This window comes from Acomys russatus, unplaced genomic scaffold (assembly GCF_903995435.1).
Source record: "Acomys russatus unplaced genomic scaffold, mAcoRus1.1, whole genome shotgun sequence".
Classification (NCBI taxonomy): domain Eukaryota; kingdom Metazoa; phylum Chordata; class Mammalia; order Rodentia; family Muridae; genus Acomys; species Acomys russatus.
The window spans coordinates 54792-71870 of record NW_026131880.1 but is presented as its reverse complement, the minus strand read 5'-3'; the positions used below and the strand labels follow the sequence as shown (position 1 = coordinate 71870).

The following is a 17079-nucleotide window of genomic DNA, read 5'->3' as shown; positions in this document are numbered from 1 at the left end:
TTGTTGGCCTGTGCATCACCAAGGAAGTATTTATATTGTAATGAATGCATGGATATTTAAATATAGAGACATCAAATTATTTTTATTAGAAATATTTGAATGCTGTTTGAGGACAATGCTTATGTTATATATAAGAAAATGTGTTGCTGCCGTCAAACTATTCAGAAATTAAATTGACGTGAGAGTTTGAAAAACAGATCGAAATTAAACCGTCAGCCTTTCATAGACTCTTACTTCTACTGAAAGGCAAAGCAAGAGAAACTGCAGGATAAGTTGGAAGAACATCCCGGTTTCGGATACAAGAGAAGGAAGTGTCTCAGAGCTCTGTTCTAAACTTCACAGTGCAGTCCTTCATCTGCTGTTTGTAGTGCTCCTCAAACCTCTCTCTCAGCGCTGCTGTGAAGTGGTTCTTCCAGTCCCCAACAATCCCTGTGGCAACACAGACAGAAACAGCATCAGCTCTTTGAACCAGAACTGTGGGAGTTCACTATCTTGTATCTACTTCATTAATAATGTGAACATTTTCTCCTAATATGCAGTTTTCCCAATCAAATATTCAAGGACCGCACTGCTGATTTTTAGAAAGATAAATTATTTGTTTTTGTTGTCCTGACAAAAATTTACTTGGCTCACCCTTTCTTTCCTATATTACTTCAGATGAGTTTCCTTCTTTGATTTTTCTCTCATACATCAGGACTTCTACGGTGAGATCCGTGGTGTAATGACTATTAAATTATTGAATACCATCTTTGTGCTGATAAATCTCTCTCAAATCCACACTTATGCTTTTGTATCCAATTACATAAATGACACTGCTGCCTAAATGCTATATAAAAAAAATCTCAAATTTCAGGTATACAAATTGACTGTAATTTTCCCAGGTAAGGCTCCTATGTAAATAAATTTTCTTTTCATTGTGTTTTTAATATTATTGATAAATATACTTATTTTTAATTCCTACCTTAATCATTTAGTATTTAATATGTTCTGTCATTTGTAGAAGGAAAATGTGACTTTTAGGAACTTGTTTTTTCATCTCAAAATGAGATAATAAAGCTATATTCCAAGTTAGAAATCATAATCTATAGAGGTAATATGTACTTGGTGTACGGTATACACACAAGATGCACAGAGCAGGTTAATGACAGTTGACACATTTTAGTATTATACTGATGCCGAGACTAAACAATATTCCTTAAACTGGATAAACAAGAAACAGGTATTCATTATTAGTAAATATGGTATTTGATGCATTAATAAACAGTGTCTAAATCCTCTGCACAATTGATAACTCAATAAGAATCTTCAAAATTTAACAGTTGTGAGGAAAGCGTGTGCTAGTTATGCAGGGTGAATAACCTTGAGTAGATTTTTGCATAAGTCATGGCAGCTTAGAGCTTTTAACAGAGAGCCACATGGCTTTCTCTTCTCACCCTTTCTCATGAAAGGCGATACTTTTTGGTTCATTATTTCATCTGGCATCATTGTGTAATTGGTGGATGGATTGTTCTTCATTTCCTGGAATGAAGTGTGCTGGATGATTTTGTCCACAAGCTCCTCTGAGGGCTTTTTCCCCAGGAACTCGATCAATTTTATCACTTCTCTTCTGATATCCTAGGGAGAAACAAAGCGATTGAAAACCAACGTAACAAAAATTGGTGAATAGCTAACAGGAGACTTGATACCCTATGAGCATAAACAGGGGGAGGAGGTCTCCCTGGGTCATAGTCATAGGGGACGGGAGTAAGGGGAAAATAGCAGGGAGGGAGGAATGGGAGGATACAAGGTAGGGGATAACCATTGAGATGTAATATGAATAAATAAATAAAATAAAATTTAAAAAAAGAAAGAAAAAAAGAAAAAATGATAGGGAGCATTATTTTCTATCAGGTCATATTGGAATTGAATATATAATGAAGAAAAAAAACTATTCTAGAACAATTCTTCCTCATCCACAATTAGATACAGGAAACATTTTAAAAGCTTATAGGACTAAATGAGATAACTAGTAAAATACTTCTTCCTAATATTTTCCTTCCTCTCTATTTATTTTTCCATAGACATGTGCATGTGCATATGTGCGTGTGTGTGTGTGTTTGTGTGTGTGTCTCTCTCTCTCTGTGTGTGTGTGTGTGTGTGTGTGTGGTGTGTGTGTGTGTGTGTGTGTTCAAGTGTGAATGCCAGAAATGCATAGTAATATAATTTCTTCTTTTTTTTCAGGGTCTTTTTTTGTTTAGTTTTTGTTTTTGTTTTGTTTTATATTTCATTAATTTATCCATATTACATCTCTGTTGCTATTCCATCCCTTGTATCCTCCCATTCCTCCCTCCCTCCCATTTTCCCATTATTTCCCTCCCCTATGACTGTGCCTGAGGGGGATTACCTCCCCCTGTATATGCTCATAGGGTATCAAGTTCTTCTTGGTAGCCTGCTATCCTTCCTCTGAGTGCCACCAAGCCTCCCCCTCCAGGGGACGTAGTCAAATATGGGGCAGCAGAGGTAATGTGAAAGTCAGTCCTCACTCTCTACCCAAACTGTGGAGAATGTCCTCTCCATTGGCTAGATCTGAGTAGGGATTTGAAGTTTACTGCACGTATTGTCCTTGGCTGGTGCCACAGTTTGAGCAGGGCCCCACAATTTCCTCTTTTGCTCTATACTTTACTGTACTAAGACAGGCTGTCTCAACCCAGAGCTTACGTTGCCTGCGTCTATAGCACTAGGATTAGATGTGGGTTTCCATACCTACCTGGTTTAATAAAGGACTGGGGATCTGAATAAAGGTTGAGGGACTTCAGTACTCAAGCTCACATAGCAATGACTATATCCACTTTCACTTTCACTGTCACATCGTTATTTAATTATTTTTTTATTCTTTTGGAGGCAAATCTTTGCTATTCTGCTCAAATATGGCTTGAACTCCTAATTACCTATCTTAAGAATTACTAGAATATTTATATGTTTTCCATTTCCTACCTTTTTCATGTCCTCATAGAACATAAATAGCACATGTGCACTCTTACTCTTTTCCCACCAAGATTTTACATGATCATACCAGGAACCATATGGAACTGAAATTAGAAGAAGAAAGGTGTAAAGACATTAGGTAATCATCTTATAAGCTTGACAGAAGTTTTCAATTCATTAATAAAAGACAAAAGGATCGTAGAATTAAAACTAACAGGCCAGCTCCACTTATTAAGAAGCACAATAATGACACAAAATTGTTAGCTTCATCTTCAGAAACATTTATTTGGTTTTATCATCATGACATGTATGATGATGTTGACAAAGATAAACCAACTCAATTTAGTGCAATGAGATCATATTTTATACTGATGCATGTGTCCGTGTGTGTGTGTGTGTGTGTGTGTGTGTGTGTGTGTGTGTGTGTGCGTGTGTGTGTGTAGCTACGTGTGTCATTGTTCATGTCTGTGTATATCTCTGTGTTTCTATTTGTTTGTGTGAGGGGGGAGGGACAGAGAGAAGCAGGGATAGTGGAGGGAGGGAGAGAGAAAAAGAGAGACAGACAGAAAGACAGACCCACATACACAGAGTGAGAGACAGACAGACAGACAGACAGACAGAGACAGAGAGACAGAGAATAGTAAACATGAGAGCATTATCTATAAGACTAGTAATTTAGATTGCGAAAGGTGTTCTTTTAGGGACAATTCCAATCCCTCTTGCTCCAAGGGTTCAATGGTAGGGATGGTGTGGCAAATGCTGCCACCTTTTCTTCTATTGTCCTTACACAACAGCTTTACCAAATCCAAAGCTAACAAAACAGTGCAAACATGTTATGAGTCTTGACTTGACATTAACCCACTGTGTCCTTTCTCTGTGCTTTGATACTATAAGCAAAGTTTCTTTTGATAAGACCCACAATGACTTTACAATGATTGAATTCGCCATTTTTAAGGCATATAAATTATTTTCTCCTGTTTTCAAGGAGAATCTTGACAATCCTGAGGCGTATATTTTCTTCAAGATGCTGTAGATTATATTTTTTCCTGCAGCCACAGATCTAATGAGCAATATTATCTTCTATGGATAAAAAATTTTCTTTCAGTTATCCCTATGAAATTTCTTTCTATTTGGTTTTTCAAGACAGGGTTTCTCTGTGTAGCCCTGCCTGTCCTGGACTCACTTTGTAATCCAGGCTGGCCTCGAACTCACAGAGATCTGCCTGCTTCTGCCACGTGTGTGCTGGGATTAAAGTCTTTGGCCACCATACCTGGCTTCATATACATTATTTAACAAAGCTTAAACTATTCTTTTACCTTTTGTCTTCAAATATAAACACTCAGTTATTTACTCAAAATTTTAATGGAATGGTAAAGTGCTTAAGAAACTCTTTACTGTTCAGTGAATTCAAAATGGAAATATCCAGTTTGCATACCTAGAAGAATAAGCAAGACTTTCATCGCTATTCAGAATGACTGTATATGCCTATATCTGACTTTGTTTATGTCCTTGGCAATTTCCTTGGAAAGAAATGAGCCATGCTTTTACACCCTCACACACTTTTTGTTCAATCATGTCACAACATGTTCTAAACATTTTGAAGATATAAAAATGTATGTTAGAGGAGGGACACACTAACTCTCAGACTTATAGAGGGGAAACTACCAGCACTGATGTTCACACTAGAACCAATGCATTTACTTGTTGGCATTATATGGAATGCCCAGAGCCTCTAACTTTCCATCCTCCTCACATACAAAATCCTGCTATCACTTTATGCACCAGTATTTTAGAATTTGTAAAATAATATATCCCTTAGGAACCTTAGAGTCTACATCTGTTTACATATATATTTATATTTACATTCTACTTATGTTTCTATATTTATATCATCTTATATTTATATTATATTACATTTCTGTTTACATGTATTATGTTAATCGGTTGCACATATTTATATATTTCTATTTCATTTCTGTATATATGTTTATATTCTACTTATATTGTATGTCTGTATGTTATAATTCTATGTTTGTATATTTATATATAGTTATTTTATATTATCTCTGTTTATATTAATTCATTTACTGTTGTTTGCACAAAATAGCATTTGTTTTGTTTTTCCTTTTTTGAAAAAAAAATCTAAAGAAGCTAATTTGCTCTTACCTTGGCCTTGCATAAATTTCTCCACAAATTCTGAAAAGGATTCAGGATTTGGATAACTAGTTATCATAAGGAAAAAGTAATAATAAGAGACCACCACATCCTTGGCATTCCGGCAAAGATAGATCATCTGGAGGATGAAAGAAGTTGTTAAATCACTGACAGAGATCTTTTATTGTACAAGATTGTTTTAGCAATTCTGGGTTTTTTGTTTTTCCATATGAAGTTCAGAATTGAACTTTCAAAGTCTTTAAAAAATTGTGTAGGTATTTTGATAGGGATTGCATTGAATCTGTAGATTGTTTTTGGTAAGATGGCCATTTTTACTATGTTAATTCTCTCGATCCATGAGCAAGGAAGATCATTCCATCTTCTCAGGTCATCTTCAATCTCTTTCTTCAGAGTTTTGAAATTTTTTTCAAACAAGTCCTTCACTTGCTTGGCTAGAGTAACTCCTAAATATTTTATATTGCTTGTGGCTAATGTGAAGGGTGTGGTTTTCCTAATTTTTTCCTCTGCAAGCTTGTCATTTGTGTATAGGAAGGCTACAGACTTTTTTGAGTTAATTTTGTATCCAGCCAATTTGCTGAAGGTGTTTATCAGCTTTAGGAGTTCTCTGGTGGAATTTTGAGGATCACTTATGTAGACTGCATCTGTAGACTGCAGACTATCATCTGCAAATAGGGATAATTTGACTTCCTCCTTTCCCACTTGGATACTCTTGATCTCCTTTTGTTGTCTTATTGCTCTGCCTAGAACTTCGAGTACTATATTGAAGAGATATGGAGAGAGTGGGCAGCCTTGCCTTGTTCCAGATTTTAGAGGAATTTCCTTGAGTATCTCACCATTTACTTTGACTTTGGCTATTGGCTTGCTGTATATAGCCTTTATTATGTTGAGGAAAGTGCCTTGTATCCCCGATCTCTCCAAAACTTTAAACATAAATGAGCGTTGGATTTTATCAAATGCTTTCTCTGCATCTAGCCAATGGACAGGACATTCTCCACAGTTGAGTGGAGAGTGGGGTCTGACTTTCACACGTACTGTGGTGCCTCATATTTGACCACATCCCCTGAATGGGGAGACCTGGTGGCACTCAGAGGAAGGCTAGCAGGCTACCAAGAAGAGACTTGATACTCTATGAGCATATACAGGAGGAGGAGGTCCCCCTCATAAGGGAGAGGAGTAAGGGGAAAATGGGAGGGAGGAATGGGAGGATACAAGGGATGGGATAACCATTGAGATGTAATATGAATAAATTAATCAAATAAAAAAATCACTGGCAGGGTTATCAACCATGTTGTTATCAAAATTTAAAGATTCTTCTTTCCAACAACTAATAATACACATTCATTTTGGAAAAAGATAAATATATAAACAATATACAGAAAAAAGCATACTTTAATATCTTAAGTTGATGCGATCTATGGATCTGTGTCTTCTTGGCCTTTAGTCTGATCCTGCTAGGAAATATATTCAATAGCCAGATGTAATAGTGCCATTTCTTGCACTGGTCAATGTCTGTTCCTACTTTTTATTTGTATGACATTTTCACCGATAAAAATTTGAGTCACCCGGATTGTTTCCCCAATTTTATGAGTAAAAATAATGAAATCTAAGTTAATTCAACTATGTAAGAGTATTGAAAGGAAATTAATGCAAATAAACAAGTTGAAAGATTACTCAGTCAAGAGTACAGTTTTTCTGTTCTTTTGTTTTTTTTTTTTTTCGAGACAGGATTTCTCTTTGTAGCCTTGGCTGGCCTGGACTTTCTTTTGTAGACCAGGCTGGCCTCAAACTCACAGTGATCTGCCTACCTCTGCCTCCCTGAGTACTGAGATGATAGGCATGTTCTTTAGACCACATTACAATTTGGATACTAAAGACAAAAATGCCCTCTAGTTCCTTGCTTGCAGTTAGAAAAAAAATTATGCTTCCATAGTTGTATTAAATCCATATCTCTAAACTCCTTTGAGGGCTTCCCCTTAATTGTTTAATAACAAAAGTGGCTGCTACATCCCGAAAGGAAGATCCTCATGCTTATATGCACTAGATAAATATCAGTGAATCAGCAAATCCTGAAGCTGCCATTTCTAGCATTAGCACAATAAAATTCTATCCGGCAAAGGCCCCCTCTTTTTGCACTCAGATTTTTCTCAGCAATAAATAAATGAGACAAAGGATGTAGCCTCTTCCACGGCTGACTGTCAAGGCTCCCGAAGCGAGTTTCTGGAAGTCTGCCAGCCTATGTTCATACTCTGTCCTTAGGCTTTCAGGACCTTTATCACTGATATCAAAGAGTGTCTGCCCTTACCTCTCTACCAGAAGCTAAGTTAAGCTCCTTAGCTTGCTCATGCATTTACAGAACGGTTTTAAAGAAAGGTTTCTGCTTATTCTTTGAAAACTCGTTCTCATGTTTAAAGAATTTTCAAAAAAGTTCGAAAGGAGAATAAAAATACTTCTGTTTTGTACCAAGTTTGCTATTAAACATAATAGACTTTAAAAACTTATTATAATTCTCCCAACTTCTTTTTGCTAATTGAATGGAAATGTACACACCCTTATATCCATAAGCTGACCTCTCACTTTTCATCCTTTGCCCACACCACTCTTCTCTTGTTTCAGGAGTGTTCCTTGAATCTCAATAGGTTGTCTGTATTTCAGACTGAGACTGTTTCTCTTCACATTCTTGGAGACACTGTTGTCTCTCACTTTTACCTCCATCTGATTTCTATGATCTCACTTTAATGCATATTATTAAATATCGTAAATGTTTCACTGTGCAGTCCTTTTTATTCCTTCAATGAACATCTAACTTTTTTCTGGAGTTGCTACTTTCCATGCAACTGTCTCTAGAATTCCTAGTACACACACAAAAAAAATATTCTCCTTCTGATGTCTTTTTGGAGTTTTTTTTTCAATCATTTCAACCAACAATGTAAACATCAAGCCTTCTTCACTAACCCTTCCACCCTCTCTGCATTTTTATTATCTAAATTCACAGTTGATCCAATTTACCAAGTTAATTTACTCATTCATAGTTAGTTGTTTTTTTATTTAGCTAACAACTTTTATAAGTGAATTTTTAATTTTGTCATCTCACTCAAAGTTGCACATTGGAGCCTGCACCACCTTGTGTGTTTTTCTCCATCAAAGATCTGCTCCTGTTTCTCATATATTATTCCATATACCTCCCACTAAACCACATTACAACCTCAAAACCATTGTCCTTAAATTATTTTCTCACTTGTTGTCCTGCTCTTTTTAAATATCACTTTCTTTGTCCTTTTTTTTTTTTTTAGCCACTACTCCAAACATACTTTAACAAAAATAGATCTTGAAATAATTCAAGGCCAAATCCATTCAGTTATGTCTTTTCCTTTGATGGCTTCTGAGGCATAAGACAGTATGCAGTAAAAACCTGACTGCAAGTTCAATGGAGCGATAATATCCTACCACACTTTTCAGACAAAATAAAAGGGGCTCGATTAAAACTCTTAACAAAAGTGGTATTGAGACATTTGAAGAAAGTACACAACTGTGAGATAGCTTTTCTGTGGGAAAGCATACAGAGGGTGTGTATTTAATGTTACTTCAGTTGAAAATAAAAGCATTAGAACCTTTGAAGTGTGGAGCCCCAGATATCTGGAAAGTGTCAACTATATCAAGAAGCTCTAGCAGGCAGAATACAGAAGAACATCTACTCTGTGGCCAATCTTTGCCTGCGCTGGAGAATTGTGTGACCTTTTCTCTACAAAGCAGCTCAATCTTACTACAAGTAAAGTAATATCCAAGTCTGAACTTGACATCCAGCTTTCCTATGGTAAGTCCTAAGAAACTTTCTTTGAATCTTCTACATAGCATGGATGCTTAACTTTCCAGGCAAGCTGACCTGGTTCCTGAGGTCTCCTGGGAATGTCTCTGGGTTTGAATGAATTCCTCATCTTTTAAAATCAAGGATCTAAATTAGAAGTCTTCTTTTCTATGATCTAAGCACTACCCGTAGAGTCTGTTTACTTATTCCTTTACTCTCAGACACTGTTTCTATGGAATTAATGATTATCTGTGTCTTATGTCCCTAGCACCTTACAGGAACTGGTATTTTTGAGAATGGTTTGCACCCTCCAAAATTCCCGTTCAAGTTCAATGTTCACAATGAACATTGTGTATCTGTAGAATGAATACAATTCGACTTTGGTACTTAGAGTTTGGGCTTTTTGGCAGTGTCAAGGTTTAGAAAACATCACTGTAGTAGCAAACTCCTAAGTGCTGGTAGTTTAAAGAAAAGAGAGACTAGAGACATAAATATGTAATGTTTCTGCTGACTTGTATTTTGCCTTGAAACTTTGTCCACAAGAAGGCAACTAAAACAAGTAAAACATCAGCAAATAAAACATCTTGCCCTGGATCAGAACCACAAACCCAAATAAATATCTTTCTTGTAGTTTTTCAGGTGTGAGTATATTATTAGCAATGAAATGGATAATAACAGCCACTTTCATTCACTGAGTAAATGCTTATGTCAAGACACTTGTCTGGATATCGTGTCCTGATTAATTTGAATGCCGCACAGTTAGTCACACACAATATTTTGTAAAATAAAGGCATTCAATACACTGGGATATAAATGCAGGTTTCTTGCATTTATTCAGTGCATCTGGTGGGTTAAGCACCAGGTTGAGGTTACAAAAGTGATTGTACTCAGTTCTTGTGAAAAAAAAAAAAAATCACACTACTGGTCTTCTACTACCTGGAAACAAAGGCTTAGAGTTTAACTAGTTTTCAGAATCATCATAAGCAAAGACAAAAAAAAAAAAGAGGTGTAAATACAATCTAAACTGGGATTATGCTAAAAATAGCTCACATTTGTTGAGAAATCTGTGTGTTAAAAGAAAAGAGTAATTAAGTATGTATAAGATGCCTGTTAGATGCTACCTGTATCTGTAAAGTGGCAAGAGTTTAATGCAAGTCTAATAAAATGTAATTCTGGTTACCTTGCAATTCTTTTCCCAAAATGATGCTGGAAGAAGATAGGGTGGCAGGTGAGTTTTCATTATTCTAGGAGATTCCTTCTCTTTCAATAGTTTCACACCTGATTTAAAAATAATAGGTAATTTGAAAAATGTTCATATAAATTTTAATGAGTATTTTAAAAGAGATTATTTCATATTTTAAATTGACATAATAATAATAATAATAATAATAATAATAATAATAATAATAATAATAATAATGCAATCTCCCTGTAAAGAAAATTATTAAATAAACTGCAAAGTAAGATCAAACATTTTCATCAATTGAAGTGAATAATTTTTGACATGTTGATAAGCAAACTTTTATAAATACAGTTGTGACTATCCTTGAAATTCAGTGAAGTTTCCTACTATATATAATATTTTCAGCTCCTGGAAACTTAGAAGGAAATGCTGGCATATTACAAGACTTTCCTGAACACATACAATAGTTAGGATCATTCACTATTCCAGGCCCATGGCATACTATAGGACTATGGTGGATTTACAGTGGTAGAATCTGCTATATAGATGACAGAATATTAATTTGCTCATGTTGTTTAAATTCCTTTACTTTTATTGCAACATAACCATATCTATATTATCTATCATACCATATACATGCATCTTAAATGCGTGTATGCATCTTTAAAAATAAAATATATAATTACCATTTATTAGATCTTCATTTCTGCATTCCAGGAAAGGAACCCTGTTAAAAATTGCATCCTCTTTGCATTTTTCCACATCACCTTCTTTATAGATCATATATACAATTTCACTGACCCATGTAGTTCCTATAAAAATTAAACACACCTTATTATCCAGTGAACCCATATGGCTGGTAACAGTATTATTTTAATAGTGTTTGACAACATCCAAACTCAAATGATGTTTTCTTGAATATGTAACATATATCACCCAGAATAACTTCAGAAAATATAAATGTATAGTGTCATGAATAACAACTGCTGAATGTGCCCAAACCTTCCCATGATGAATTGTGACATTATAAAAGCTCATCACACTCTGAACTTCAACTGTTATGAGTAAGAAGTAAGGACACTTGAATAAAAAGAGAAGCTTGGGTGACACACACAACCATACTTTCCAGCTACAGACTTTACTGGTAGTTTGTGTGCCTAAACTGAGGCCTCACTCAGAGATTGTAGAAGAGTATGAATTGCATTTCTGGCCTTTGATGATGATGATGATGATGATGATCATGAGAGAGAGAGAGAGAGAGAGAGAGAGAGAGAGAGAGAGAGAGAGAGAGAGAGAGAGAAGAAAATCAGTAATGATAAAGTATAATTTTATTTCTTAACATGTTATACAGACAAGAATACAGAGTTTGAAACATACAAGGAAGGATATATGCTCTGTGCTGCTGTCACTGATATAGCATCTAGGGTGTTAAATGAGAAGTTCCCTCATGAAACAGGAGCAATGTGGTTCAGCAGTTAAGGGCATTTGTTGCTCAAGCAGAGGACCCAAGTTTGGCCCTCAATACCAAAATGGCAGCTCAAAGAATCTATTTCTCTAGTTCTACAGACACTGACATCTTCCTTTTTTCTTTCTATGTGGACACTAAGTGTATAAGCAGTGCAAGTACATACATGCAGATAAAACACTCATGCATAATATAAAAATAAATTTATTTTAATGAATGATGAAGTTCCCTTATGAAGAAAAGACAATTGATTTAAGTTTAATAAATTGCTAGTATGATCTCACCACTTGCATGAGATAAGGAAGAGCCCTATGAGGCAGCAGTATGAGATTCTTTTTTGAGCTGGGTCATCTGATAACTATATAGTGGTGAAAAGAAAACAGGCATGAAATACACAGGTTAAAACAAAGAACTTGCTTGAAGAGATACATTTGGTAAGGTTATAGAGGTAACTTCTTGGTAGTCATAAAATCCCTTGGTATTTATATTAAGTAGAGAATATTAAAGTTATACAGAAAGAACATAAAAATGTGTTTTGAAAGACAATTTTTATTTAGAGAATAAATGCAGTGGTGAAATGAAGATGAAATACCCAGTAAGATGCCAACTATGAGACATAATTATCAGGATATGTTGGCTAAGCATTTTGATGATAGTGTTGTGTTGCCATTGAACTGAGGCCAGAAGAGAAAAAGAGGAACAGCTTTAGGAAAAAGTTACCACAGACATAGTGGTTCTATCTCATCTTCGCATGTGCGTATGTGTGTGTGTGTGCGTATGTGTGTGTGTGTGTGCGTGTGTGTGTGTTTGTGTGTGTGTGTGTGTGTACGTGTGTGTGTGTGCGTGTGTGTGTGATACTATTTCATTTGATACAGAATCCCTCAGCGTAGATATGGCAGGTCTCAAACTCATGAATCTCATGCCTTCTAAGTATTAGGATAATCAGGTCACATGGTCATAAATAGATGACTGATTTATTTTTAAGTGCTAACCATTAAAAAGCAGACAGAGACTATAAGATTGGACTTCTTCAGTTTCTGGTGTATATAATTTTAAGACTCTAAAACTATTAGGAGAGCAAATCCCAGAAAAAAAGAATTGCAATCTGTGGATGCATGTAATAAAATTAGCATTTGTTAATGCATGCAATGAAAAGGAGGTGGTTGTCTGAAAGAGTTTTTTATTCCTTCTGGACAGGTTTTTAATATCCATATGTGCAGCAATAATATAAGTACAGTAGTTTAAAATATTCATTATGCAGTACATATCTTAGGTTGACTCTTCTACACTGAATGATATAATTGTGTGATGAATGCTTTTCATTTATTCATGACTTAATGAGGTTACTAATTGTGTACTTGGAGTTTGAGACTGTGGAATAGAGTTGATAAGGTGCACTATGTTAATATTTTGACACCAAAATACAACTGTCTCTTTATTGGAAAATGAGTGATAGTCAGATGAACTCTTAAAAATTGATGATCCAAAGTAGGGTTATAGTTCCTATGTGTCAAAACAACATCCTGTCATAGCAAAGGCACTTACCAGATTTAGGATATGTAGCAATGACAAGGTCATCTGGCCTTGCCAAGAATGTTTCAACGTCATCCCAATATTTGGTGAACGTTTTATCCAATAGAATTCCACGGAACTCACCAAAAACTTCATAATACTCAGGCACAGGAGTCTCCATATCAAAGTGGTATACTGGGAAAAGAGATGTTTCAAGTTTGCATGAACTTTGCAATGCTTTCACATTAGCAAAAAGTATGTATACTAAGGCCACTTAAATGTCTGTTCTTTCTTACCTGTGACATGGGGCAACACATACTTAAAATTAGTAGAGAGAGGGGAACATATAATCAGCGTATATTTTACGACAAAAACTCTATAATCAGGGTATATTTTGTGAGAAAATAATCTATCTTAAATAAAAGAAAAATGCAATGTATGTACATACATGTGTGTTCTTTGTGTTTAACTACTTTGTATTCATAATAGAAATATTCTTATTGCAAATGTACAAGGCAATGTAGAGTATAACTTACACATTAGATTATAGTGTCGCATACATATTTATTTTGATATATACATGTTATATCTATCTATATATAAAATTCTATGATTGAATGGAAAATAATCTTCAATTTTGTCAAAATTTATTAAGCATATAAAAATACTAAGTAGTCTTAAAATATAACCATGTTTCATCAGAAAGTTTGATTGTGTCAGCATTAAATAATAAAGATGGGCTGACACCTTACAAAGGTCCTGACAGGTATCTAACCAAAATCTTTCCTTGTTCCTGAATATATGTAGTTGAACAAAAGGAATTCAAATGTTTGATAAATGTATTTAAAGGGAAGTAAAATTAAGACACTGTAAAACTTATGTGCAAAACGTGACTGCTGATCAAAATGACTCTGAGATTCCATCTTACACGTATCAGAATGGCTAAGATAAAAATGCAAGTGACAACACATACTGGCATGATTGTGGAGAAAGAGGAAGACTCCTCCATTGATGGTGGAAATACAAACTTGTACAACTACTTTGGAAATCAATCTGGTGCTTGTTAAGAAAACTGAGAACAGCTCTACCTCAAGACACAGCTATACCATTCCTGGGCACATACACAACAGATGCTTCACCATACAAGGGCATTTGCCCAACTATATTTATAGCAACCTTATTTGGAATAGCCAGAAACTGGAAACAAGCCAGATATTCCTCAACCAAAGAATGGATAAAGAAACTGGTACATCTACACAATCAAAAACAAGGACATCATGAAATTTGCAGGCAAATGGATGGATCTGGAAAAGATCATCCTGAGTGAAGTAACCCAGACCTAGAAGGACACACATGGTGTATACTCACTTTTGAGTGGATATTAGCCACATAATAGAGGATAAGCATATTACAATACACAGACATAAAGATGCTAGGTAACAAGGAAGACCCTAAGGAGGATACTTAATTCTCATTCAGAAGGGAAAATAGAATAAACATTGGAAGCTGTTGAAGAGACATAACAGTACAGGAGCTTACTATCAAAGTCCTCTGAAAGATTGCACCAAGCAGGTGATCAAAGCAAAATCTGAGTCTCAGAGCTAAACTTTGGGTAGAGGGCATGAAGTCTTATGGAAGAGTTGGGGAAGTAGAAGGACCCAGAGGGTACAGGAGTTTCACAAGAAGAACAACAGAACCAAGAAATCTAGGCCCAGGAGGCCGTTAGAGATTGATTCACCAAACAAGGATCATGCATGGAGGGGACATAGGCCCTCTGCTCAGATGTAGCTGATAGGCAGTGCAGTCTCCATAGTGGTCCCCTAGTAAGGGGAGCAGGGGCTGTCTCTTCCATGGACCCTGTTGCCTGCACTTTGATCACTTCCCCTTGGCAGTGTGCTGTACCAAGCCACAGAAGAAGTGGATGTAGGAGGTCCTGATGAGACTTGGTAGGCTGGGGTCAGTTGATAGAGCCGAAGGGCTCCCTGTCTCTGAGGACTATGGTAGGGCCATAGTGGAGAGGAGGGTGGGAGGAGGGAATAGGAGGAGATGAGAGAGGGGCTATGATTGAGATGTAAAGTGAATACATCTTTAAAATAATTTCAAATTAAAAGAGTTGAAAATCTGGAATTATAGAAAAGACCTTTATCTAACTTTTCTCACTCTAAAAACTAATTGACCTTCTCAAAGAGTGATTTTCTCCAAAATGACAAGCCTTTGCAGGATGGTTATACATCACCCTTGACCAAAATTGTAAACTGTGAGCTGTGAGATACCTCAGTTTGCCAAGGTAAATGGCGTTGTAACATATGTTCAATCAGTGAAATTATGAGCCATAACAATTTACAAGGATATACTTTATAAATTCAAACATCCTAGAGAAATTCATAGTTGTTTCCTTATTTTAATAACTGAGATTGTTTTCCTGGAACTTATTTTCTTCTCTAAACAGTTCCATGACAACCCACCCAAAATTATACTCACTTCAATGTAGGTCTAGATGGTACAATGAAAGAAAGGAATCCAGAGGATTCAAGATGGTGGCACCAAACACACAGGGCATCTGATCTGCAAGACAGAGACTAGGGACCAGGCTGGGAGCTATAGACCGCAAGACCTGGAGAGCCCTAGGCAAGAGGGATCCTCAAAGTGCAGAGAACAGGTGGGTCTAGCCAATTGGCCCATGGAGAATGGGTTCCCAGTCTCGAGAGTCTGGATCCCTACCTACACACGAGCTGTTTCTGTGATCTACATCAGGGACTCAATCTCTGAGACTGAACTGTGGGTGGTGAAACACCAGCCTGGTACTGCTGGTCTAGACAGAATGCAGGAAAATGAATGGTTCTGACCTAAGATCTACCCTTGAGTCCTGGTGGCCACACTGGCACAAAATCCAAAGCCCAGTGTAGCCAAGCATGTGTGCCTCACCTGTATTCTCAGTCTCCCTCTCTGACTGATCTGTGGGCCACACAATAGCACCATAGCCGGCTGACTCAGGGGAACCCAAGGGTGTGGATCTGGGCCCACCAGTGCACAGAGGGACTCAGAGTCCACATGAAGGCCCTGGCAGCTGTGGACACGCTCTCCAGCTACAGCTCCAAAGCCACACTCTCCAGTTGACCGATCAAAGGGTGCAGGGTCTGAACAGATCTGGCTGAAACCTTGAGCCTAGTTTACCATTTCTGCACACTTGAGTGCAACTGATCTGGCCTGAACAAATCTGGCAGGTGCCTTGCTGGCCACTACACTTCAGCAGGGGCTCCCATGCTCTCTGGCCTGAGAGGATCTGGCAAAAACCTAGCCAGCAGCTCCAACCCTGAGAACTCAAACATAATTGAAACACAAGACACTAGCCTCAATTCTTAGTAATGAAGATGATAATGGAAGAAGCAAATAAAATCCATAAACAAATGCAGGAAGATGCAGCCAAAGAGATTGAAGTCATTAAAGAGGTCTATAGAGAGGCACTGGAAGAAATTCAGGAAAATACAAGCAATCAGATGAAGGAAATCAATAAAACAGTTCCAGATCTGAAGGGCTATAGGGAGGCACTGGAAGAAATTCAGGAAAATACAAACAATCAGATGAAAAAAAAAAAACAGTTCAATATTTGAAGATGAAAGTGGAAACAATGATAAAAGCACTGACAGAGGAAAGCCGGGAATGAGAGAACTTAGAGAAGAAAGCAAGTAATGCAGAGGTAAGCTTTTCTAATAGAATTCACGAGAGGGAGGAACAAATCTCAGGAGCAGAAGATACAATGGTAGAACTTGAAACAACCATCACAGAAAATGCTAAATGTAAAAAGTTCCTGACACCAAACATCCAAGAAATCAAGGACACCATGAAAAGACAAAGCCTGAGCATAATAAGCATTGAGGAAAGAGAAGACGCCAGCTCTAAGGCCCAGAAAATATTTTCAAGAAAACTATAGAAGAAATTTCCCCAATTTAAGGAAGGAGATGTACATAAACATACAGG

At 36.6% G+C, this 17079-nt stretch overlaps 1 protein-coding gene across 1 annotated transcript; it reads right to left on the bottom strand.

The window, feature by feature from the left end:
- Positions 1–316: 316 nt before the first annotated feature.
- On the bottom strand, positions 317–13282 carry LOC127186610 (sulfotransferase 1E1-like). Its single transcript, XM_051142869.1, has 7 exons — positions 13135–13282; positions 10811–10936; positions 10122–10219; positions 5131–5257; positions 2974–3068; positions 1434–1614; positions 317–429 (listed from the first exon to the last, which is right to left on the bottom strand). Exons 1-7 carry the CDS (start codon positions 13280–13282, stop codon positions 317–319), a joined length of 888 nt encoding a protein of 295 aa, XP_050998826.1.
- Between the last annotated feature and the right edge of the window lie 3797 nt (positions 13283–17079).